Source organism: Argiope bruennichi, chromosome 1 (genome assembly GCF_947563725.1).
Source record: "Argiope bruennichi chromosome 1, qqArgBrue1.1, whole genome shotgun sequence".
NCBI classification, from domain to species: domain Eukaryota; kingdom Metazoa; phylum Arthropoda; class Arachnida; order Araneae; family Araneidae; genus Argiope; species Argiope bruennichi.
Window position 1 is genome coordinate 18,945,397 of NC_079151.1, and position 25,215 is coordinate 18,970,611.

Below are 25,215 nucleotides of genomic sequence, written 5' to 3' on the forward strand. Positions count from 1 at the left end.
CCGAAAAGATGCCCGCGAAAGATTGAGTAGTCGAAGCGACTGATCCATTGACACGGGTCTTGTTCGAATTTGATGGTTGGTTACTTTGGCCTTCTGTTGGCTTAAGAGACCTTTTGCTGCTATTTTGGAAGAGGGAGGTTTCCATATTTGGCGCATGATTCGGGGAAATTCCGGTTAAATATGGTTTATTTTTCCAATTAAAAAAAAGAATTTGAAAAGGTTAATTTATTTTATCTATTATGCACATCTAACAATTCACATGAAATACCGAAACAATTATAATGCTTGTAATATTATACCCTGAAAAAAAAAAAAACGTGAAATCGGTCTTGGTAAATTTAAAACTTTTTTTTTATTAATCTTTGAATTATTTGTAGATAAAAAATTGTTTGTGGAAAGTACCCTAGTATTTACCTATTAATAGAGTAGATTGTAAATTTTCGTGAGTTTTTTTAACATAACAAAAATTTAAATATTTATAATATTTAACAAATATATTTTCTTGATGTTAAATGAAAAAATATCCACACTTCAATATATAATTTTAAAAAATTTCAGTTTATTACAAATCAGAGCTGTGGAACAGATATACACAGAAGATTAAATTTTGTAGAAATTAAAACTACTTTTAATGGCCTTTTTTTAGAATTAAAAAATACAAATAAGAAATAAATATTTCTATGAAAATAAATTTAATTTAAACGGTGATTTTCTTCTTTTTTTATATTTTGAAATTTCGAATTGATTTCCTTAAAGAAAAATACTTTGTATATTTTTAAGGAAAGAAGTTTCTATGTGTTGTTCCCAAAATATTTATAAGGAAAGTATTAATGTTTATAAAAATCTGATACCTTTTTCTGAAATCAGTGATTTTTATACCATTGACAAAAGTTTGTCTCTACAATCTAACTATGACTATTTAGTTCTTTTATTCTTATTTATTTCAATGTTTTAAAAAATGATTTTAATTAATTCTTTGAAATAACTTCTAAATTTTAAATTCCTTCAATGAATCTAAGGTCATAGACACAAGCAAGAGATAAATAGTAAAGATGTATATAATGCAATAAATGTAATAAACTTCTGATTATGTATAATTACTGGGGATTTCTCATAATCACCAACAAGTTAAAGGGTGATTATGAATAATCACCGTTAACTATACATTATCATCGGATTAATCATATTTACGGTAACATAAATAATACAAATTTATAGCTCATTTAAGAAGAAGATTATTTTGTACAATGGATGGTTAGAATTATCCTTGTTCAGAGTATTGTAAAGAAGAAGATGTGGGACAAAGCATTATAAGAATGTCAACAAAGTATATTTCGACAAAAAATTCCAAAAATGAGGAACAAGTCAATATAATGGATAGTACTCAATATAAAGATATTTCAGTCGTGATGATATGATTATTTCGTCTTATATGACGTGTGTTAACTAAAAATTATAAATTGTGCTAAAAGTGCAACAGATCTTTTGAAAATTGTCTTAAAAATCCAAATTTCAATTTAGTTAATAGAAATAAGATAAAAAATTCTAGAAAAGATCATTTCTTTTCAAATGCTTTTTTCTTTTTTCCTTTTTCTTTTTAGTCGTTTCTATTGTTCAGGGGTACATATCACCATGATCTGGCTGTCGAATGACAAAAAAATATTTTTTATAATCCAAAAACCATTAGCCAAAAGCCAATTCTAGCCATTCTGTATGCCAATTAAATTTGGCGTAAAATTACTGGGGACAACAGACAAAAAAAAATGCAGTAAAAACTAAGTAGCTTTTATTTAGACCATCAAAATAAATTACATTTTTGCTGTTTGCAAGTAAAAGCTTCAGACGCTAATTAAAAATAAGTCAACTATTGGTGATGGCTATTATTAATTCCATGAAGGATGCACTCACAGGGTGTTCGAACATGATAGCGAAAGCCCCGAACCATCACTAATATTTTTGCACCACGTTTTTCTGGGAACGGACGGGCCAAGCGCACGCCAAACAAAGACATCCAGCCAACTAGGAAATTGAGGCTTTCTAGCATGACGGGCTCTGAGCGGGAGTGCGCGATGGGATTTCGCTCTCCGCCACGACCGCACGTGAAAAGTCGGTTTGATTCCCCGCGCCTCTCTATTTCGATTTTTTTTCTTCTTTCCAGCCCTTTTTTTTTATTTCTGAAAACGGTATTTTTTTAAAAAGTGAAAAACTTTGACAATTTGAATACAATTTATATTGCAAATGGCTTGGGAGCAAAAAAAGAAAGATCTATGTGAAAAGTTGTTTTTTCTTTTATTCAAACTGTAAAACACTTGTAAGCCTTTCAGATTGATATTGTTATATTTATTTCTCATATTTTTGTCCTTCTTTAAAATTGTAGTTGTTGTTTTTCTTCGATTCAAGAATTATATTTTAAAAAATAGATTACTTAAAGAGCCAATGCTATAAAAAAATGAGAAAAAAATGTAAACATTTCGAAAATTAATACAAACTTTTGTTATTCTTACCACTAATTATATATTTCACCTATTGATAACTTTTCTGTGGTATAGCGAATATGAAATAAAAGAGGGTTGCCTTGCCTAATGTATATTACCCTGTGCACTCACACATGCTGCTGATACATGTATAATGAATGAACATGTTTGAAAGGATAACAAATAGGTGAATAATATCTTAGATATTCATCAGTTAATAACTTTATTAATTTTGAAAAAATAATTCACTATTAAATTTTTTGAAGGTGAGTAAATCATTCCTATGTACCAAGAAATGTATAATGTATACGTGCATGTGCATGTTATTCATATGTATTATGTATTAAGAATACTTAGCCCTAATCCGTTAATAAAATTTGTTTAATAAAATGTAATCTTCAAAATCCTAGTAATATAATTGCTAAGTATGCTTATAATGTAAATAAGTATGCTTAGTGTCAAACAGCTGGAGTTGAAATGTTAGTTGAAAATCATCGTTAATAGTTTTTAAAATTTTGAGAAGCCATTGCGAAACTCAAATTTTGTTGAAACAGTGACATACATATATTACTGCATATTCATATCGGTATTTTTAGAGTAGCAGAATTTTCCTAACTACTAAATCTACATTAAATCAATAAAATTTATCTTCATTTACTACTATTAATGATAATTTCTTTTTATTTTTATCCTCCATAATGTTCTTCAAACCATAGATTTTTTGCTTCAAATTTTTTTTAAAATTTTGTTATTAAAAAATTAGCTATTTGTTTATTAACATATAACTAGATGGTGTTTTCTTTATTTAACGAAGCACTGTGATATGCAAAAACTTCCCTCTGAAATTGTCTTACTGCGAATTGTTCAAATGTTAAACACATTTTTAAAAAGGGAGCGATTTTACAAGACATTATGTTGAATAACCCCTCAGAAAGTGGTAGTATTGCATTTTCTGAATTGGATTGAACAACCAGTTCTGGCCCCCATATCAACGCTCTATCTATTACTGCATGGCCTAGATATTAAACTATTCAGAATAGGAATAACCCAATTAAAAAATTTGAAAAATCTGAAACAATCCTCTAACTAGCCATATGTAGGATTTACATTTGGATATCAAGCTGTAAATGAAATCATTTTTCAGTTACTTTAATTTAGCTGCTTTTATTTGAAAAAAAATTGACATATTTAATATCATACGCACCCGCCATCTTCCTTCAAATTTGAATTTACAACATATATTTGTTTTTGGTTTGCTATTTTATTATTATTCTTAGTTTCCTTTCAATCAGGAAATCATAATGCCACTACTATAGATTCATTTCTGAGTTAAGATTTTATGTTATTACCAATACAGACTTTACTCCTTCAATTCATTGCCTGCAGAGCATAAAGACTGATTGCACTGAAGCTCAGTATAATTTTGATGTAATTATTCCAAACTCGTATATGCGAAAAATCTGCAATATAAAAGCCTGTTCTTCGATTTTTTTTTTTTTTTTTTTTTTCCTGTTTTCACTGATATGGTTGATTTGTTTTGAGAAAAAGTGCTTACCTAGTGGTGGCGAGTAGACTGCCGAGGACTGCACTTGGGAGGTCATGGCAGACATGGCGGCGTCGTAGTGCGAGATTTCGGGTTTGACGTGTTCGTTGGAGGTGGAGGTGGTGACGACCGGCGTGAAGGCTTGCTCAGGGGTGGTGGGGAATTGCTGCAAAGTGTACGGGGCCCCACCGGCCACCGCTGCAGCCGTCAGGTCCGGCACCATGGCCCCTGCCTTCAGTTCGTCTTGTTTCGGCCATTTGGGCCACATTTGCTGAAACAACAAAAAATGACATCAACAAATGGCTGTTGAGTGTTTTGATTAAAACAACATTCAAAAACACTACACATACGTAAGTGTGTTTAAAAAACGGGATTGATTATGTAGAATACTAATACCGCAGTATTGCGAGATAGTGGTACAATGGTAATTCGACAGTATGTCAAATGATAGCTTTACGTTAACATCGATAACTATCATAACATGATTATTGTGATCACAGGCATTTGTTATTCTGTTATTTCGCAATTGCATCTAAAAGTTACTCAGCAATTCAATAACTCGGGATCACAACAAATTGCACGATACTGTATAATATTGTTTTATGTCATATAGCATTGTAGGATATACAATATTGCGAAAAGCATTCGATATCATACATACTACACAATATATTACGAGATAATAGTGTAGAGTATTTTAAAATAGTATCAGTAAGTTGATTATGCTATGACCGACAATCTTGATAAGAGAGTAAATGAGGTAACATTCCTGCAATAACAGCAAAATTTGTTCGCTTCTTTATCAGTTCATTAGATGAGTGCGATTTACGTAATCGGCATGAATCACACACGTGATCACGAAAATGCAACGCACAAATTGCACTTATTTACTTGAAAGATATTTTGAAAATTTATATATATATTTTTTTCAATGTTTCATTCAAAATCAGTTTTGCTTTATCTAAACAAAACAAAAACAAAGCTTAATGTCTAAAGCTTATCTAATTTATTAACTTGCCTTAAATTCTAGAAAAATTATAACAACACAGCAAATTTATGAAACATTTAAGTCTCCTATAGAGTACTGAGGATATGAAATAACTTCCACGGAATAGTGTAAACCAATATTTTAATTCAAATTACTAATTATTACTCACGTATTAAAAATAATAAAAATATAACAGTCGCAACTGACATTAATTTTGATATTAGTTACCATTAAACACTTCCTATTTCATATTAAATAATGGGTTTGATGTATTTTTTTATTTTTATAATGACTAAAGCAAATAGTTGAAAGTATTTCTTTCTTTAAATCTGATATACGAATTAAAGGTATATTTTATATTTTTAAAAATAATAAATAAGGCAAAATAGAAAATGAGCAGATTTTAGAACAAAATTTGCCGAAATAATTAAAAAAATCAAGCAAAAATATAGTTATTTTCTTTTAAAAAGAAATGTGACGTCATTCTCCTTACCGTTGCGTACAGTTGATCTCCATTGTATTGGGTTCTTTGTCTTTTCGTTTCGTCGTCGTGGAGATCTCCATTCAAATCCCTGCTGTCGTTTCCAACTGAAAAGAAGTAAATAAATTAAAAATTAACAGCGAAATTAAAAATATTCGTACTTTAATAAAAAGTTTCACAGAGAAAATATTGGAAGGGTAAACAAAACAGGAAATCAAAATTAAAGAAATCGCGGGAAAATTCTGTTTCATGCTTAAATAAAAATTTCACAAAAAAGATATACAATTTTATAAAAATGGAAATTTTAATGGGAAACAATTATGGAAATTTTTTTATTGAAAAATTTCATGAATATCCATTGTTTTAATTGGGCCCTGATCTGCACTGAAGCCTAACCCCAAAACATACATTTAAAAGCAATAGCTTCGTTTCTAGTGAACGTAACATAATCAGCTTCAATTGATCCCAATTATTGTATTACATTTTATTTAATTTTATACAGCAAACTGCATATGTATACATAGGTATTTTACAAATAGTAAACTTAAAATCCATCCAATGGTAGTTGTTTTGCGGTTATCTAACTGAGAACTTTTCAGTTGTTGTTGTTGTAAAATGTTAATTATCAATTGTTTTAAAATGCTAGAAAAAGTAACTTTATCAATAACTACTTAAAAAGTAAAGTTTATCGTTTTTTAAATATTAAATTTTAAGATTATTTATTAGTAGCCTTAAAATACCATTCATTTCCACATGCTGAAATAAAAATGAATAGTATTTTGAGAGAGTAAAAAATCATTAGCTATTACTTCAATATATGCTAAAGTTATCTCCGCATCCTTTTTAATATTATTTAAGTTATTGTCTAACGAAATCTATGCACAAGTAAGGAAATTGCTATTTTATCGATATTTTATATATGATGTTAATTTTAAATAAACGAAACAATTTATTAAATAACAGGACAGGTATTATGATTTTTACATTAACAAGATGAATATCCAACTTATATACACAATTTACTTCATTTGCAACATTTTCTTGCTCCTATAATATGAAGTATTCAAGTTTAAACTACATAATAAGTATGCATAATAAAAAATTTTAAAAATACAAAAATTGTATCAAAACAATGATTTTGTTGACTCTCTATAATTCTTTAGATCCCTTTTTCATGCGCGAAATCGTCTTTCCAATCAGGTTTAAATATAACTAATTCTGCCATTTTTACATTAAAACAGACGTTTTCTGAAGAGTGCTTTTCTTTAAGAAAGATTATTTTAAAATATCATTCGGTTTACACTTTATTTATATGCATTTTTTACCACAATTCTCTAAATCTGCTATTATCTCACGTGTACAGAAATCCTGAGCTTTACTTACTCGGAATCAAAGCTCAGAAAAAAGAAATCGCAATATTTTGAAGTAAAACCTAGCAAATCGAAATTTGATTTTCTTACAAAAAAGATGAACTTCTTTCACACCCATTCAAAACAACCATTTGCGCCTCTATTGGCAACATAAAGGAAGGGGGAAAAAACTCATAATCCACAATCCCATCTAAACAAAGTGGGAAAAAAATTCTCAAATCAACCAGAAAAACGTTCCGACGAAGCGTAAGTTTGGGATAAGAACCATTCTCCAGACCAGATCAGAAGTGACCAAAATGATACTGATCTATAAAAAAAATCCACCACCACTGCAGAGACGAGGATTAGGTATATGAAAGCAATCACGATTCCAAATCTGCTTCTCCCCCCCCCCTTCCTTTTTTGTGAGAGGGAATCTCGATTTTTCGCCTGGCGGAGGCTTTCCACCCGGGCTTCTCTCAAACCGAAAATCCGGCGGATTATGCGCGTGAGAGGCATTGCCTACGAACCAAGTTTTCTGTATGGGCTTTTGTGCTTCTGGTCACGTGTGACGGAACCATTTTTCTTTCGGTTTCTTTCCCCACAAATAATGAGTTGATTTTTTTTTCTTAATATTTTCGAAGGTAGTGAATTTCTTTTGGTAACAGTTATTAGGATTAAAAAAAATTGGATTAATCATAGCTTGGATCAAAATACTATGACATAAAAACTACAATATTCTATTGATAAAGTCAAGACTTTATCAATAGTATGTTGTCGGATCCATGAGCTGTTGACTTTAGTTCAAAACTATGTCTAAGTTTTCTTTTGTATAGGTTCAATTAGAATTTAATTAATCTATTGGACCCCTCAATCAACAGGCTTCAGTCTTATAAATAATTAATCAAAATTGGAATAGAATTCATAAATTTTATTTATGTGTTTAAAGCTGATATTAACGAAGGCAAGACTTAAATTACAAGCTGCTTTTTGCCTGATTGTTGAAAACGATTGTCAGGCAGATCTTGATATGCAGATGGACAATCGTCTTATTGTTAATTTCTTTTTATGCTTAAATGTTCTAAAAGATAAAATCCACATTTGCTGATGACGTCACTTTCACAGGGGAAAATTATGAAGAAACAAGATATTTTTTATTCCGCTTTTTTTATATGATAGTTCTATTGTTTCATATTTTGATATTTTTCATCATTTTGAATTTATTACCTTTTTTTACTATTAAACATCATTTGAAATATTAAGTTTAATATCATAGAATAACAGAATTTCCACTGAAATAATTTTAAAATACTGGAATTCTTAAGCATGACCCTGTTGCAAAAATGGAGCATTTATACAATGGTTTTAGTGTTCTTCATTCCAATTGCATCTGTGAGATAGATGACAATTTTTCAGTGAAAAAATAATCGTATAATCCATACTTACATTTCTTTTATCTAAAACAGATTTGCGAAATTCAATTATCTGTAATTAAACGTAATTTTTACGTTTTTTTTCCCCCTAAAGTAGATGTTTGTAGTGGGATATGGCATGAATTTTTTTATGGGGCATTTCCTGTTTTTCAGTTTAAAATTCATTGAATGCAATCCTTCTTAAATTAAGCTTTTTATGTATTATTTAAAAAAAAACTATATATATTTTTTTATACTTTCAATAATTTCAGGGATAAAACATTGATTTTAACTTTTTTTTTTGCATTCATTTAGTGTATTTATATATGTTAATGGGGAAAAAAAGACCATTTAACTTAATTGATCATAAACTTCTTTCAAAGCAATGCAATTACATGATCTCTAACCGAATTACGCTGAATCGAAGCTTTTTACCTATAATCTTGCGTTGAAATAAAGAAGAAAAAAAAAAGTTTGAAAGGAAAAAAAACAACAAAAAAAAACATTGAATGTTTCTGTATTTAAGAGAGTTATTATTTATTCACAAATTCGATATTCACTAGAATTACACAAACTATTTCAACATTATAGTCTGATGTGGATCACATTTTGAGAATGAGTATTCGAAAAATGGTAATAAATAAATAAAATAAAAAGAACAAAAAAATAAGCGAAGGAATTGTGGAAACTGTGATATCGGCATCACTGTACCTTAAATAGACGTCTTTAAGCAAACGGCTTTAAAAAAACGTAAATAAAAAAGAAAGATTTGGAGAAAAAAATATATATATATGAAAAGATTCTTCCTAAATGGGCGTTGAAAAAGCAAATCGCTTTTCTAACAGCATTAGAATACATTTTGCTACTATCAGGCTTTATGGGTTCGGGTTTTGCTTGTTTAATGTTGCATAGCAAGTAGTTCTATGCATAGCATATCGTAGTTTCCTTCATGTACGAATTTTTCCGGAAAAAAAATCCTTTTTTCTTTCTTTCAGATTATTTTATGTACCCTTCCTTCACAATTAAGTTTTTTTTCGTCCACTTTAAATATAAAGACTGACATAGTGCCATCTAGTGAAGAAAAATCTAAACAAAGGCCTTCAAACAAACAATGTTATTTTAAGCTACGCAAACATATACCAGGCAAATTTGAATTGACTTTTTAAAGCAAAATTCCGTCCTTGTAAAATATAAAAGGCTGCATTTTATCATTATTAGTAATGAAAATTGTTCAGTTCTTACAATAATATACAGAAAAGCAACCATGTATCCAAAACGTCGTAGAATGTTTTTTCTTAAAAGAGAATTTTTTTTAAGAGACTATACATAAAGTATCTTAATTTTTAAGGAATATTTGTAACGTATTATATTAATATATATTTTAAATATTATTAATGTTATGTTATATGAATAGTTTTATTTTATATAAAAAAAGCTTTCTGGTAAAATTTGAATTTTTAAATTCGAAAAAGAAATACTAATTTATAATCATTGTCAAGATTTTTACTTAATAAAATTTTTAGAATAAGTTTGATCGTTCTTATTTAATAAAAAAATATCTAAAAACATTAATGTTAATATTTTCAAGAATCTTTAATCTTGTCTTTTTTTAAATTTTTTAAACTGCAATATTTTACTCTAGTTTTGAGATAAACTTAAAAATTGATAATTGAAACGATTTTTAATTATCAATAATAATAACTGATATTTTTAAAAGCTGGTAATGAGATAAACTGAAAAATTGATAATTGAAATGATTTTTAATAACTGATAGTTTAAAAAGCTGGTCATATCAATTTTTAAATCTTACTGTCGAACTAATTTCAACATTAAAAATATGAATATGTAAGTTATCGAGATAAACTGAAGTAAATTGTACCAAAACTTTAAAAAAAATTAAACTTAAATTTTGTCTGAAAAATCATAACAAAAAAATGTAACTATAATTTTGTATTCAAAAAGCTTTTAGATTTAGAATATTAAACAGTATTTTTCACATCTGATGAAAAAGTCTTCAGTCCGCCTTGCCTCTTTGTAAGTTGGTTTTCCTTTAAGATTTCGCAAGTCCAAAATTACAGAAATAATAAACATTTATCGTGAAACAATTTTAGAATTTTTATGAAAAATGCTGAATTTGAACTAGTTAATAACAAAATTTGATTTAAATGTAAAAGGAGTTTCAATAAACTACGAAAAGCTTCATATATCCTCAATTTTTTTTTCTTTTAAGTATCGATGTGGGTATATCCATGGAATCTGTAACATTTATATTTCTTTTGTGCAGTTTTGACTTAGTAATAGTTTGATCTCTTGTTAGAACTTAAGAACAAATTCTTCTTACAATTAAAGCTACAACTGGTGTAATTTCAGAAATTTAAATTAATTATCATGCTTATTTCAGAAATTTAAATTAATTATCATGCTTATTTCAGAAATTTAAATTAATTATCATGCTTATTTCAGAAATTTAAATCTATGAAATTTTTTATTTATAAAATTTTTGAAAGTGGTGAAATCATTACTTCCACTCACTATAATTTAATGCACAAAATAATTTTAGTAAGAATAATTTATAAGTGCAAATTTTTTTTTCATTATTCTTGTAATAAGCTATTATCTGCAAAGAGCGACCATTCAGAATCAAGAAAATGTCAAATAGTTTGAATTCTATTTACAGATCTTATTGTTCGGAAAATTAGTTTCCATAAATTTAAACATATCACGACAAACGAAAAAAAGCTTCAAGTTATAATTAATAATGTGGTCGTTAAACAAAAGCAAACAATAATGTATCCCCTCAAAATATAAAGGAACCTTTCTATAGATTTTTTTAAAAAAATTAACACTAAATCCCATTACATAAATGATATCTTACTATCTTAAAGATTATTATAAAACGCATATTCAATTCAAAAAGTTTCAAATGATGCTTGTTATCCCCTTTATCTACGAACTTTCTAATTCGATGATACATTTTATCTTGAAGTTGCATTGTTATTTCATTCGGTATGGGGAAAATAAATGTTGCCTGAGATACATCTTGAAAGAATTCGTGAAACTGAGAAATTCTCTACTTCAACTCACAGAATAATATCTTATGCAAAGATATACATGTTCAAGGAATTTGTATCATTTATATAAATTCCTATTAATATTTTGAATAAACTATGTATTTCAAACTTAAAAATTTTATAATTCAATGCTTGATTCTGTTTATGTCACGGGCCCTACTGTCTCCACGGGCCCAACTAATCCATCTGAGATTGAACTTAGTTAGACCACCGATTCAGTCCACTGAAAAGTCAAAAGAAAAAACTTGACAAGTCAGGTTTGATGGGATTATTTCAGGTTTTCTAAAAAGCAGGAGGCTTCTAAAAATATGGGACTTATTTTAAGGGTAAATCAAACATGGAGAAACAAGACATTTGTAAAATAGGAACTGAGGCCGGAAACTCGAAAAGCTATCACCAGAGGAATTTTTTTGTTTGTTTGCTAGTGAATTAGAGAGTGATTATTGAAAAATTTTATGAGTAGACTAGTTCCTGGGGATCGTATCGTTCAAGAAAACGGAACGAAATTTTGGATGCAAGTATTTTAAGGCAGGCTTCCGAGAATGAATGAAAAAAAAACCCATTCAACTCCCATAGTTATGTTTGCAGCGACAAAATTTCAAAAATTTCATACTTAAATGCCTTTTCTTTTTATTGGAATGTAATCTTCAGAAAAGGAAAAACTATGAATGATATTAGATTGATATCTGCAACTTAAAAAGATGCCGGCTGTAAGTAGAAATTAAGAGAAAGTTTAAAACTATTAACATGGACAGAGAGAAAGTAGAAAATTAAGCTATTTTATTTTTCATAAATTTTTCTAGCGAATTCAAAATGTCATTGTACATGAAAGCGGCTTTATATACTGGCAAAGTTTTTAATAGTAATCCCTCATCCCTAGACGTTGCGTTTGCAAATCTTGTGCTGTTCGAAAATTAGCTTAAAGTTTGTTGCATGATTTTGAAAATACCCTTTTCTAAAGAATCATTATATTCATAGCGATTCATTTGCAAAATAATTAAATTGTTTTCGAGGCAAAGGATATATAATACTGAGATAGATAGTACTTTTCAGCAAAAGACGTGTCACATTTTTTTTTCAATACTCGAGTTGTTCTGGTGTTTTTTCTGCTATCAGGCAACCGAAAAGGTGCTGAACCGGAAGAATTCTCCAACCTCTGGCGATATATCGACTGTCTTCTCCCCCATTTACCCTCCGTTTCTTTTACTCCTTTTTCCTCATGTCGTCTCATTGTCAGTTTGCCAATTGTTCATAAAAACTTTCTTTGTCAGAGAGAACTTTTTATGGGACTCTCCAGAATCTTTTCCTTATCCCGTTTGAAGTTTCCTCGCGGAGATTCTTATCTCTTCAACACAAAGAGGCCTTGTTCTAGTGTTTTTAGCCAAGCCACAGTTGCGACAGTTTGGGTTCTTTTCATGTTTGCGTTTCCTTCTTCTTCTTTCGATTCTTATTGCTTTAAAAGAAGAACTAGCGATTGCATAATAAGTTACCTAGCTGATTTTACGTGTCAAATTGTTTCTGTGACAAATACGAACAAACTTTCTTTTTTAAAGTTTCGTTTGTAAATTGTGGTCTTACAAGTACTATAATTTAAAAGGCGTTGTTATGTAGTTTATTCTTAAAAAAACTGTTAGTTTCACCTTTTTATAAGTGTCCGTTAACCTAAACAATAGTTTTATTAGAAAATAAAGATTGGAAATATTTTTTTAACTCGAAAAAAATCCATATTACGAAATTTTGCTATTTTTGTATATTTTAAAAAGGAAACGGTTTTCACAATCTTTCATCTTTTGATAATTTGAATTTTTACTTTGTAAACTTTCCTTTTTCTGCCCCTCCATATACTCAATCGAATAAGAAATTCAATGGTCAAAACACCTTTAACTTGAACTTTTCAATTCAAATTTTAACATTCTGTGCACTTTGCCAAATGTGACTCTTGAGCTCAAGGCTGAAATATTCTTTCATCTTTTGGAATAAATAAATCAATTTATGTAAACGGTATATAAAAATCCCAATTTACGCTTGTTTGGACATTTTTTTTATAATTAATACATAAAATCCTTTTTTAAAAAGTGTATAAAGAGTCAAGTCTAAGAAGTTTTTATCTTAATCAAAGACTCCTAGATAGTGTTGGAAACTACCAATTTACATTCAACCATGCCAATTTTTTATCCATATGGTTAAAAAAATCCTATTTTTTAAAAAATTAATTCGAACTGGTAGCGTAGTAATTCATTTATTAATTAGATGATTTTCAACAACATCAATTGTGCAATGCGTAAAATCTTCATTGCCAGTCTGGTTGTTAACCTTCTTCTTTTCGGTACCATTTTTTTTCGACTTTTCAACGAAGCATCTTCACTCGTCTGGCTTTTCACTTCCAATTAGAATATCTCCCATTAAAAGCATGGCTAGGCGCTTAACCACCCAAACCGCGATCTTCCAATGCTGTTACAAACATCTTGTGATGCATAACCAATTATGACAGCTCACAAGTCTTGATTTGAGCATGCAGCACAGGCAGAGAGCTCTCCCAATCTAAATTTGGCAGGGAAAGATTGTATCTTTATGCGCATAACGGATCCCCCAGTTGGTTCCTTGGCCCGCCGCCATTTCCTCGCGGTTCTTCTTTTAGGGATGGACTCCCTTTTCTTGTTAAGAGCAGCCTTGCACAAAGGACAGGATTGTGAGATTCAGAGAGAGAAGTACACCGACCGCAAACGAGTCAGCTGGCATGGTACATCACGAACACCTCTTGGATGAAATGCCAATTCATACTTATTTAGTGAGGCAGATCATTCATGTATTCAAAGAATAGCGTAGAGATATACGGATGATTAGATGGTCATGATCAACGCTCGATTCATAAATTAATTCTTTGCACAAAGGATAAAATTATAAACCTCAGAGACAGAAGTGCATCGACCGCAACAATGTATCTAGAATGGTACATCACCGACATCTCTTGGATGAAATGCCATTTATTTAGAGGGGTGAGGGTCACTCATGTATTCAGAAGAATTGCCCAGATACATACGACTGATTAACTGACCACGATCAACACTCGGTTGACATATTAATCCATACTTATTTGGTCGGAAATCCTTCGTCTACACTGATGAAATACTCAGATATATATGGGCGATCTAAACTGGTGTAGTACATCATAAGCATCATATTTATGGATTATATAATCTGATATAACATGAGATTCTCCCGGTTGGCTTAGGAATCCATACCTATTTGGGGCGAAATCATCCACATATATATCTGTACCCATCATAATAACTTAGTAACTAAATTTTAAATTGTTAAACAGAAAATTACCATGATTAAAAAAACTACAGTATTCATAAATGGATTTTATTACTTTCTACTTAGCCTTCTTCTAATCTATTTCTTAAAGGATGGCATTGTTTAGAGCATCTTAATCTTTTGATAATAATTTTCTAATTTCTACTGGACATCTCCTTTACGGAAGAAAAATAATTTTCTGAAAACTAACTTTTTGTACAAATTGAGAATGGATATAGAATAAAGTCAGTTATTCGTAGAGTGATATTTATTGATTGAAAGGAAAGTCTTAGAATTGCTTAAATGCAAAATTTTAATGAAGTATCTTTGATCAAGATGGTTAAAAGACATCTTGTCGGCGTCCTGTCATAGGGGCATCGCGTCTTCCCCATGATCTGGGTGTCCTAGGTTCGAGTCCCGGTTCGGGCATGGTTGTTCTTCGTCTGTTCTATCTGTGAGATGTGTGAATGTGCTCCCCTGTAAAAAGGGGTTGTGCAAGCGAATGTGATGCGTGAATAGCTAAGATATACTCTTGGCCCTAGTTGGTGCTACTAAAACAAGAGACGCTCCTTCGGCTTAAAATCGCTGCTTTCGTCAGCGAGCTTGTCCATGGCAAGTGCCATTATAAACAACAACAAAGACATCTTGATTAACACATTTAATTAGCTTTCGCTTTTTATTACATATGGTTGCGATAAAGAAGTTGATAGAAAGCGTTTTCTTATCTTTCAACATTTTATGTATTGTATGTTATCTATCAGAGGTCGAAATTCACAGTTTAATAAGAACTAGTATAGTTGATAGATATATAAATATAGCTAATATCTATTTATGAGTAATATAATTAAGAAACGTAACTACCTTGAACGTAACTACCTAGTACCGCAGCCTTGAAGGAATGCAGATACATAATTTTCAACAGTTAAAAATCCTTATGTCTTAAGTAAAAACAGCATTTTGTTACATAAATTCTATTAATGCTACGGTGAGTGAGATTCTATCCAATAAAAAATCTAAGCTAATCGGATCCATCAAATTTTCTTATTGCATTATCATTCATAGCTATTAAGTTAATTTTGCAGTTATTTACTCGATTTAAAAACTCAATAATCCAAGTTTAAATGTATTTTTGAGACTTAAAACATTTCAGGGCAATATTAAATTCCTTTACAGAATTGAAAGTCTATAATGGAGAAGTTACAGTTGTTTGTTATGTCCACCCATTATTCCCATTGCCGTTCTTAGAAATAAATGTGACGAGTAAAATTTTTAATTTGTTTTTCCGTCGAAATATAACTTTATAACTTATACCTTTTCGTCGAAATATAACAGAGCAATAACCATAGGATCAACAAAATGCTTATTAATAAATAAAAATAATATATAATTAAAAATTTAAAAAAATATATAATTAACATCATTTGCACTTTATCATTAATGGAATTCTAGAAACATAAATTGTTTGAGAAAATTTGACTTTGCATCTGTTAAGTTAATATCAGTATATGTTTAAAATAGTTGCGCAAACATGTTTTGCAATAATTTGGATAAAAGTTTTGCTGAAAACAATAAGGACAATGATAATAGCTGTAATTTTCCTTTCTAAGAATGAATGATGAAAAAAAAAATCATTTTTCTGAATATGATACAAGAATAATACTGGATATTTTACCCTTGATTTTTAATACAATCTTTGCTAATGTCTTTTTCCTCTTCTGTTAATTGTTATTCAACAAAACTTCCGCTGAAGCCGATGTCGCAATGTTAAAACATTGATGGAAAAAAAATTAAACGTTGCATTGAAGTGCCTCAGCGATCATAAATATTTGCATATTACAATAAATCATTAATATATCAATTAAATGAAGAAAAAATATTAAAAAGGAGTATTTTTTTATTTCTTTTAAAATAATGTTGTAATGAGATTGTTTTATTAGAAATTACAGTAAGCCGATTCTTGCAACTTTATTAAAGTAATGCAATTTTTCTGAGATTTGCAGCTTTTGGTAGTTGTTTGAATAAAGTGATACTACATTTTATTCTTAAATTTGAGTGCACTTATATATTTAAATGAACAAGCATAATTTTGTGATTTTAAGTTTAATCATCATATTTTAATCATGCTCCAAACTTCGAACAATTCTCTAGCAACAGAACTTTTAATGAGTTTCATGATGAATTTTTTTTAATAATTTTTTTGAAATTGTTTTTCTCATATCAATATGTTAAGAATGAAATGTATGTGGTAAATGAATTATATTAAGAATGAATGAATCATTGATAATAACACAATTAAGCATAACTTTTTTATCATATATTTCATCACATAACCAATGTTATTCTCAGAACCATCGGAACTATTAAATTTTGTAAAAAGGTTTTCGGCGAAGTAATTTTTTTTTAAAGTTTGACTTTTACTCGGTTGCTACGTCCTCCCGTTGGTGTGACGTGGTGTGGAGAGGTGCTTGCCAGCTCAGGTATCGTCCTCGTCATCTGAGTGTGGTTCGAAATTACGAGGTCCGTTTCAAAATAGCTCTAGTGTTGCTTTAAAACAGGATGTTAATATAACTAACTAAACCGAACTAAACTTTCCTCGGTTGCTCTACTTACTGTTTAAAGCAATGCATGAAGGTGATCTAAAACCGCAAATTTCATTTCATTAAAAATTCTGCATGTGAATTTCCTAGTTTTCGTTAATGCTATAAACTAAACTTTTAAATTTACCACTTTCAATATACAAAATTAATTTTAACTGCAAACACAGAATCACTAATCATTTTTAAGAAATCAAAGATACAATTTTATTTCATATTTTTTATGAAATAGAAAAAAATCTAAGAGCCAATACAGACAGGTAAACTAAAATAAGACTTAAAATCAACAAACACGTTTGCAAGTAAACCTCTGCGGTTGGTTTGATATTGCAAGAAGAGGAGATTGCATCTTAATTCATCTTTAATGATGCAAGGGTCCATCTGCAAACTTCATTCAGGCTGGCAGAAAATCTGATAGCTCTTTCAGTATTCATTAGAGGGGAATGATGAGGATAATGTATGTGGTCACGTGTGGTGTCACGTGATCACTCAAAAGTATCTTACGCGATTAAGCTCAAAATGAAGTCAGGCCTGTTTTGCTTTCTATGTGTAGGTTAAAACCTATTTACAATTCATTAACATCAGAAAAGGGAATAAAGAATTATAAATGGCAAAGCAATATTTTAAAGGCAAACTATGGACTTTAAGATCCTCAAATATCGTACGATAAAAACTTTATAGAATTTAATTAAATAAGTTACAGAAATTCGACAAATATTTAAAAAAGAAATTGCTAAAATTGATAAGGTACCCCAAGAATTTTTTTTAATCATAAAATGTCTTGATGTTTCGTAGTAGCTGTATAAATGTCAAGAAATTATATGAATACGAAAACTATTTACTATGAAATGATATTGGAATATGAATTTCAAATTATACTTGCATTGAAGAGTGATTTAATTTTTGTCATCCATGATAAACAAAATAAAATGAACATGAGAATGAACATAAAGTTTCAAATGTGATTTCAATCAGATCACCTAGATTTTTATTCCAGAATGAAAAGAAGGGGGGGGGGAGGGAAAGAAAATCATTTTTTTTTTTTTAAATTCTAAAGTCATGTTTAGAAGGCAAAATATTCAACATTCCATGTTGATACATCTCTAGATATAAAGCCTACAATATTCCTTTCCATTCTAATGCAAAACAGTAAATGCTATTACAACATTCAGATTCACAAGTTACATTATCATATATTTTCGATGTCTTGATTTTTTAAAACTTATTTCAATATTCACAACAATTACCAACTGGTTTGATATATGTTTCATTTTGTCTTTCTATCTATAGTCCGCAAAGTGTTAAAGAAAAAATATAATATTGAGTTAATATAAATTTTATTCAAATGTTTACTTTTAAAACACTTCAATTTTCTGAACTGTGATGATATATGCCTGTAATTGTGAATACAGTTGCAGACTGCTTTATACTTTAAGTAGTAATTTAGTAAATAGGTTAATATTTATTTGCCTATCGGAAGTTCCATTTATATTAGTATAAAAGCACTTTGGAACTTTCGCTCTCTAACTCTCTTATACTATAAAAGAATCTTCGGGTGTGTTTGGAATTAAAATTATACAATAAGAAGGTAACCAGCGATAACTATAATAGTTGATAGAAATTTAACGAATAATTATATTTTCTCATCAGTATGTAAAAGTTGATCCTGGTGAGATTCTATTTAAACAAGTTCTGCAGATTAAAAAATTAAATTTGTCGGAAAAAAAAAATCTGAGGCAAGTAATTTTGAAAATTCAAGGCACAGAATAGGTTGAAATGTATGCTAAATGTAAATAAGTTGATGGCACAGAGACTATAATTTTTATCTCCTACTCCTTTAGAAGTATAAAAAAAAACTATTTTTAAATATTCCATGAGACCAAATAGTTGGGGGGGGGGATGGGGGAAAAATTAAATATTTAGTCAATAGTGATCTCTGCGGTAGCAATGGCAGTGTTTTAAAATTGGCCGTGAAATAAATGCTCTTCGTAAAACACCACAAACGATATTCTTCGGAATAGAAAGTTCCTGAGAGAAAGTGAAAGCAGAGAAAGTTCTGTCCCTCCTATCAGTTCAAGATCTGAAACAACATTGACTGAAAAGGGATCATAACTCCCTCCAGAACAGTCCTCTCTTTGTTTCATCCCCGGATCCCTTTTCCTAGGGAAGAAAGTCTTTCATTTTACTAGAATTTTCCCATTCCCCTTTTTTTAAAGGAGAAACGAGTGTTAAAATGAAATGCGATATGCCGACGAGTTCTACTCAGAAAATAAGTTTTGTGGTCGTTTGTGTATTATAATAAAGTTCTGTTGCGAATTATTTTCCTGAATATTTTTTCATCACGTTTTAAAGTAATTTTTTTTAAATTCAAACTAATCTGGCTTTTTAGTTTAACTCTGAATTTGAAGTTGACAAAACTGCATTTGTCTAATTGATTTTCCAAACTTGTTTAATATATATTTTTTAATATTTGGGATATTTTACATTCACTTATGAGTTGTATTGGAATAAAAAGTAATAATAAATACAAACGTAACTATAGTTACAGTAAAATACCTAAAGATGATCGTAATGTATTAACAAAGCATAACTTATGTTTTCTTACAAAATTCAATTTTAATTACAAGCAATTTGTATACTGTGGAAAAAAAAAACTATTTAAAACAACAATTGCTTGCTTTCACGAAACGTTTTCTACAACCCTAGGAAATATAGGTAAACTTATTATGCCATTCACTTACGTTTCATTTGCTCGTAATTTTCTATTCGATTTGCCACTGTCAATGCATTGCACTCTGAATTCAAGCATGGTCTTTTCATTTACCACTGGTTTAAATGTTGTACAGAACTAGGTTTTTCATTGCAGTAATTTTATTTTAGTACAGCAAAAAGCGTAAATTCTGAACAAAAAAATGTATATAAAATATATATTTCAAAATAATAATAGGGACAAGGTGTAATAGGATGTATTTAAATAGCATGAATATTAAATATTAAGATAAAAATTTATTAGATCGTTTTAAAATATTAGTTGCATTGTATAACAAGAACATTAAATGCGATTACATGATGTAATTGTAACATGTTGTTTTTTGATACTGTTTTGAACTGTTTGGACCATTTGTAAAAACCATTCTGAGCTTAAAAATGCGAAAGGAAATAAAACATTCTGAAAGATTTGGGTTTAAACTGAAGATAATTCAATTTTTTAAAGATGCATGCAGACATACTTTGATAAGATGAACTCGATGATAAAATGTTCATACTTGTTTATTATATTATTTTTATATGAAACCATTCAATACATTTTTTAAGTCATCAAAACATTTTATACCTAGTATTTTTTTATATAAATTTTATGCCTAGTATTTTTTATATCATTAGCAAAAGGCTTTTAACTGCAGCACATTTTATTTAATGCGCCATTCTAGAAAAATAAATGAGATGAAAATACAATCTTAAATAAAAATTAATGTAAATTGTAAGTTAAACAGATTTGAATAATCCCCATTCGTTAAAATAAAACGATTTTTTTAAAAAAATTTTAATCCATAAAACAAAGGATTTCAGCGATTTGAGATACTTTTCTGAGAGATTGGAAGAAACAGTTCTCAGCGCCCCAAGAGAACGTCTCAGAAAATGAGGGACCCACAACGATTGGTCACCGTGGGAGGAAGGTAAGGGGAAGAGGGGGTCTCCGCGAGCAATCCAACACTCTTCTCCGTCTCCTCCTTCATTCCTGGTTGCCATGGGAACGGGAGGAGGGAAGGATGCCGGAGAGAATCGAGTGACGGAAGATGGGTCCAAGGTAACGTCTCGGTTACAACAAAGACTGACAGCTTTATTCGAACTCAGAATCGTAGTTCAAAGCATACCAGGATCGAACAAGTGGCATGAAATTGTTTCATGGCTTAGGTTTGGTATTGCAGTTTTCGAAAAATAATGGGAAGCGATCGCGTTTTTAACAAATCCTTATGAAAGCAATGTATATTTCAGCCAAGATTATTAGGTTCATTTTATTTTATAGTATTAATCTAAGAGGATTATTTATTCTTCGTGGCTTTAACCAATAAAGGCAGCGTAAAAGTGAAAAGCAATATTTGCAAGAAAATTTAAATATTGGTTGCTATATCGATAATTTCTGAGTTTTCAGTTTCTTTTGCTTTATTCTTTATTTATTAGTTTATGAACTAAATAATGAGTTTCTTTCTTTCTTTTATTTATTTATTTTTTTACTTTGACAAAACTTCTTTTTTTTTTAACTTTCTGCTTAAGATTATAAAAGTGAAATATCGATAAGTGAGATTTATTCATTTCTACATGCATATCTAATAATTGTAGATTATATGATGCAGTTATTAATCGATTAATTATTTGATATGACCAACATTTTAATAAAAACTAATAAAAATGTAACTAATAAATAACTAAATATAACTAAAAAGTATAACTAACAAAAATATAATTTTCCCTGCAGTTTAATTAAAATGCATTGATTAATTTGGTTTAGAAAATCCTTTATTCCGGTATTGAGACTGAGTAGCATTTATGTTTTGAAACCATATTACCATCATGAAATCTACTTATTGTTTTTCTTCTCCAGAACTAGAGCCTGTTACATGTAAAGGCTTCTCTTCAAATTTTTCTCGTATAACTCTAAAACGGCGTAATAGACCTCAGTCGGAAATTACATCTAATTTGTATAATTATGGTAAGAAGAGGAAAAAATAGCTTCAGTTTCTTCCTATTTGTATCCTCTTATGAATTTCTGTCGTTCAACATTTTATGCAAAATAAATTTTCCACTGTTAGATATTTTCCTATTTATACATTTGCCATATTCACTTTTGAAAATGATGCGTAATTTAAATTTCTATTTCACGTTAAATAAACACGGCATAAAGAATTTCTATATTTCATCAAGAAGCAGGCATTACTAATTTCTCTCTTTGACATTTTATGAAAACGCGTTACTTTTTTTTCATTAAATCTTTCATAAAATTTTCCATTTTATATCAAATATATATTAATTTCCATTTTTAATTATGGATAAAACAAGTAAACCTTTTACGTATGATGTTATATATTTTTAATATTAAAAGAAATTTTTCTTCTTCAACAAGGTAATTTATTTGACACAAGAGCCATCTTATACTTATTCCCCATTCATTCCACCTCCAAGTAGACGTGTTATCCAAAATATAAAATCGAGAATGTTGCCAATGAAACAACCGCCAAATATCTATCATTTTTTATCAAGCTCGCACTGGAACTTCATCAAAAGAAGCCGCTACAAACCTACAAAAGAGATTATTATTTACCGTTGCAATCATTTTTCACGAAGACAAATTCCTGCATCAGACGCTTGACACATTGAATAACTCGAAGCAAACGATACTATTTTTACGGCACCCCCCTTTCCTTTAGCTATGGCAGGAGAGAATCCTCACAAAAAACAAACAAATAAATAAACCCGGCCTACCGTTCCGAAACGTTTACGTCGGCACCGTTCTAACAACTTTTCATTTTGCATGGATGCTAGGAGAGACAAATGGCTAAGAATAGATCAGTTATCGCCTGCAGTCGGCTTGATGACGAAGCATGGAATTGGCGAGCACTTTTTGGCGGAGTTGGTGATGTCAAGTGATATTTTGACAGGTGACTTACCTTCTCATTGTGTATTTCCTCAACAAAGCGCCAGGAATGAGTTTCAGATTTCACAAAAGATGTCTAGGTATGCGCCGTGGCATTATTCTCCAGGAATTGCCTGCTCTCACGTTCTTAATAGTTCACTCATAACAAAGAAAAGTGGTTAATTAATTAAATGCTTGAGGGATGGTCTGGTCGTTGACTCAAATCAAATGATTCGCTGACAGAAAGTTGTGAAGGAGGGAAAAAAAGATATTGTATGGAAGTTTAATAAAAGAGTTAAAAAAGAAGAGCCATTGCTAGCTTTTTAAAGATTCAACAGAAATCCCTTGGATTTATTTAAATGAGAGCTTGAATTTTTTTCATATATCAAGTTCATTACAAATGCTAAATATTCTTTAATATTCATTTTAGAACAAAATTAATCACGCATGTGCACAATAAAATAAAAAAAAGCAGCTATTGGACATAGTTAAAGTATCCGGAATTATCTAGCATTTTAGTAATCTCGCTTTTATAAACTTGCTATATATACGCAATTAAGTGTACAAAATTTAACCAATTACTTTGTGTTGCATTATTATTTATAATCATTTTACAATTTAGAATTTTTTTCCCTCTGACATTACTTATTTCAATACCGTAATTGTGTCCAGTTAATCATAAAAACATTAACTGAATACATTTATTTTCAAAGTAACAATAAATAATTTATTTGATTACCAATTGTATTTAGTAATCTAAGGATATGAATGCCAAAAGATTATTCAATTTACTTTTAATCTTAATAAAAAACTTTTTAATCAAGTAAAAATTTAAGGAAAAATTCTTATCCGTAAAATAATATCAGAATATATATATATATTTTTTTTTGCAAATAAATCGTTGTTTAACAATAACAGCAAGATAAAATAATAATCATAATAAAAATTATAGTCATTGATGCAATATTAATTTTATGATTGACTTAAGCAAAACATTATTTATTTTCTAGAAATTTTACAAATTTAATAATTATGTAATAGTTATTAGTTATTGAAACTCCTATTTCTTGAAATAAAAAAAATTAAAAAAAACAGTTGTATTTTTATTGATATGTATTATTTTTTGATTTATTATTAAATTTGTAATTAACGATTTGATTGATCAAATTGATTATTTATTGTTATTATTAAATATAATTGCTTTTTATGTTAATATATACTGATTATTGATTATTATATGCTGATTATAATTGTTTATTAGAATGATTGTTTTAGAATTATTATAATTATAAATGTTGATTTTAATTATGACATTGATATTAGTTATTTTTTAAATTTTAGAAAGAATTTTCATTTTTGGAAATCCACTGATATAGAATGTCCATGTAAATGATGTGGAAATATTTAATAATATTATATTAAAATAATTATTAATAGAAGCAAAACAAAAGATTAGTTCGAGTTTTTATTGATATACGTTTATTGACTGAATTCTAAATTAAGATAGCATCCAATATCCCAAAATCGAATTGTTTTAGATAAATTTTATTAGTATTTCTTTTAATTATTCATCTCCATTTTGTAATTTAAAAAAGTTTTCATTAAAAACTTTAAAATGATGTAAATGAAACATTTATTCTTGAGAATTTCAGGCCCTTCTTGGAGGAAGTACAATTCATCTTCTCAATGCACATTCCTCCTATCTCTTTCCCCTCCATCCAACAGTAACTCTCCCGATTAAATATCAATTTCCAATCTCCTAGATGCTCATGCGAACCATAATCCAAGACCGGATACTGTTTGTAATTGCCAGGATTAAGGGTTGTCTGTTTACATTGAACTGCTGTTATTCGCCAAATATCGCCAAATTATCCAATGTTCAGGAAATGGCCCATTTTTTAGGCGATAAAAAAGTACTTGTAAATTGTGTATTGTTTTCTTTATTATCAGTACGCTTATAAGTTATTTGTAAAAAAGTATGCATGATATATTTGCAAAAAAAAAAAAAAAAAACTATGATTAAATATATTCAGAATTCGGATTGTGGAAGATTTATTTTATGTACATTTTGCAAAGAAAAGTATATAATATGTAAAAAAAAGTAAATTTCATAGGAAAGTAAATAATTTTTTTCCCCATTCTCTTGCCATTTTTTATTTGATAAAAATAAAACAATGACGATAATTAGATTTTATATTATTTTTTTCTCTCCTAATTGATCAAAAAGATCAAAAGTTAACGTACTGTCTCGTGTTTCAGTACTACTTTGTAAAATTATAAAATTATCATCCATATTCAAAGTCTTAAAGGTTTCAAAAAATTTCTTTAAGAGTGATTTTAAAACTGCCCCACCCCAAAATAAGAGAAATAGGTA

General features: G+C 29.2%; 1 protein-coding gene across 4 annotated transcripts in view; it reads right to left on the bottom strand.

The window, feature by feature from the left end:
• Nucleotides 1–25,215, bottom strand: part of LOC129968090 (paired box protein Pax-5-like) — a 157,034-nt gene that overhangs the window by 24,483 nt on the left and 107,336 nt on the right. For all 4 annotated transcript variants that reach the window (XM_056081937.1, XM_056081942.1, XM_056081938.1 and 1 more), the window contains exons 5-6: nt 5,499–5,593; nt 4,030–4,288 (exon numbers count right to left, since the gene is read on the bottom strand). In XM_056081937.1, coding sequence (XP_055937912.1) covers nt 4,030–4,288; nt 5,499–5,593 — 354 coding nt within the window. The remainder of the gene's footprint in view (nt 1–4,029; nt 4,289–5,498; nt 5,594–25,215) is intronic.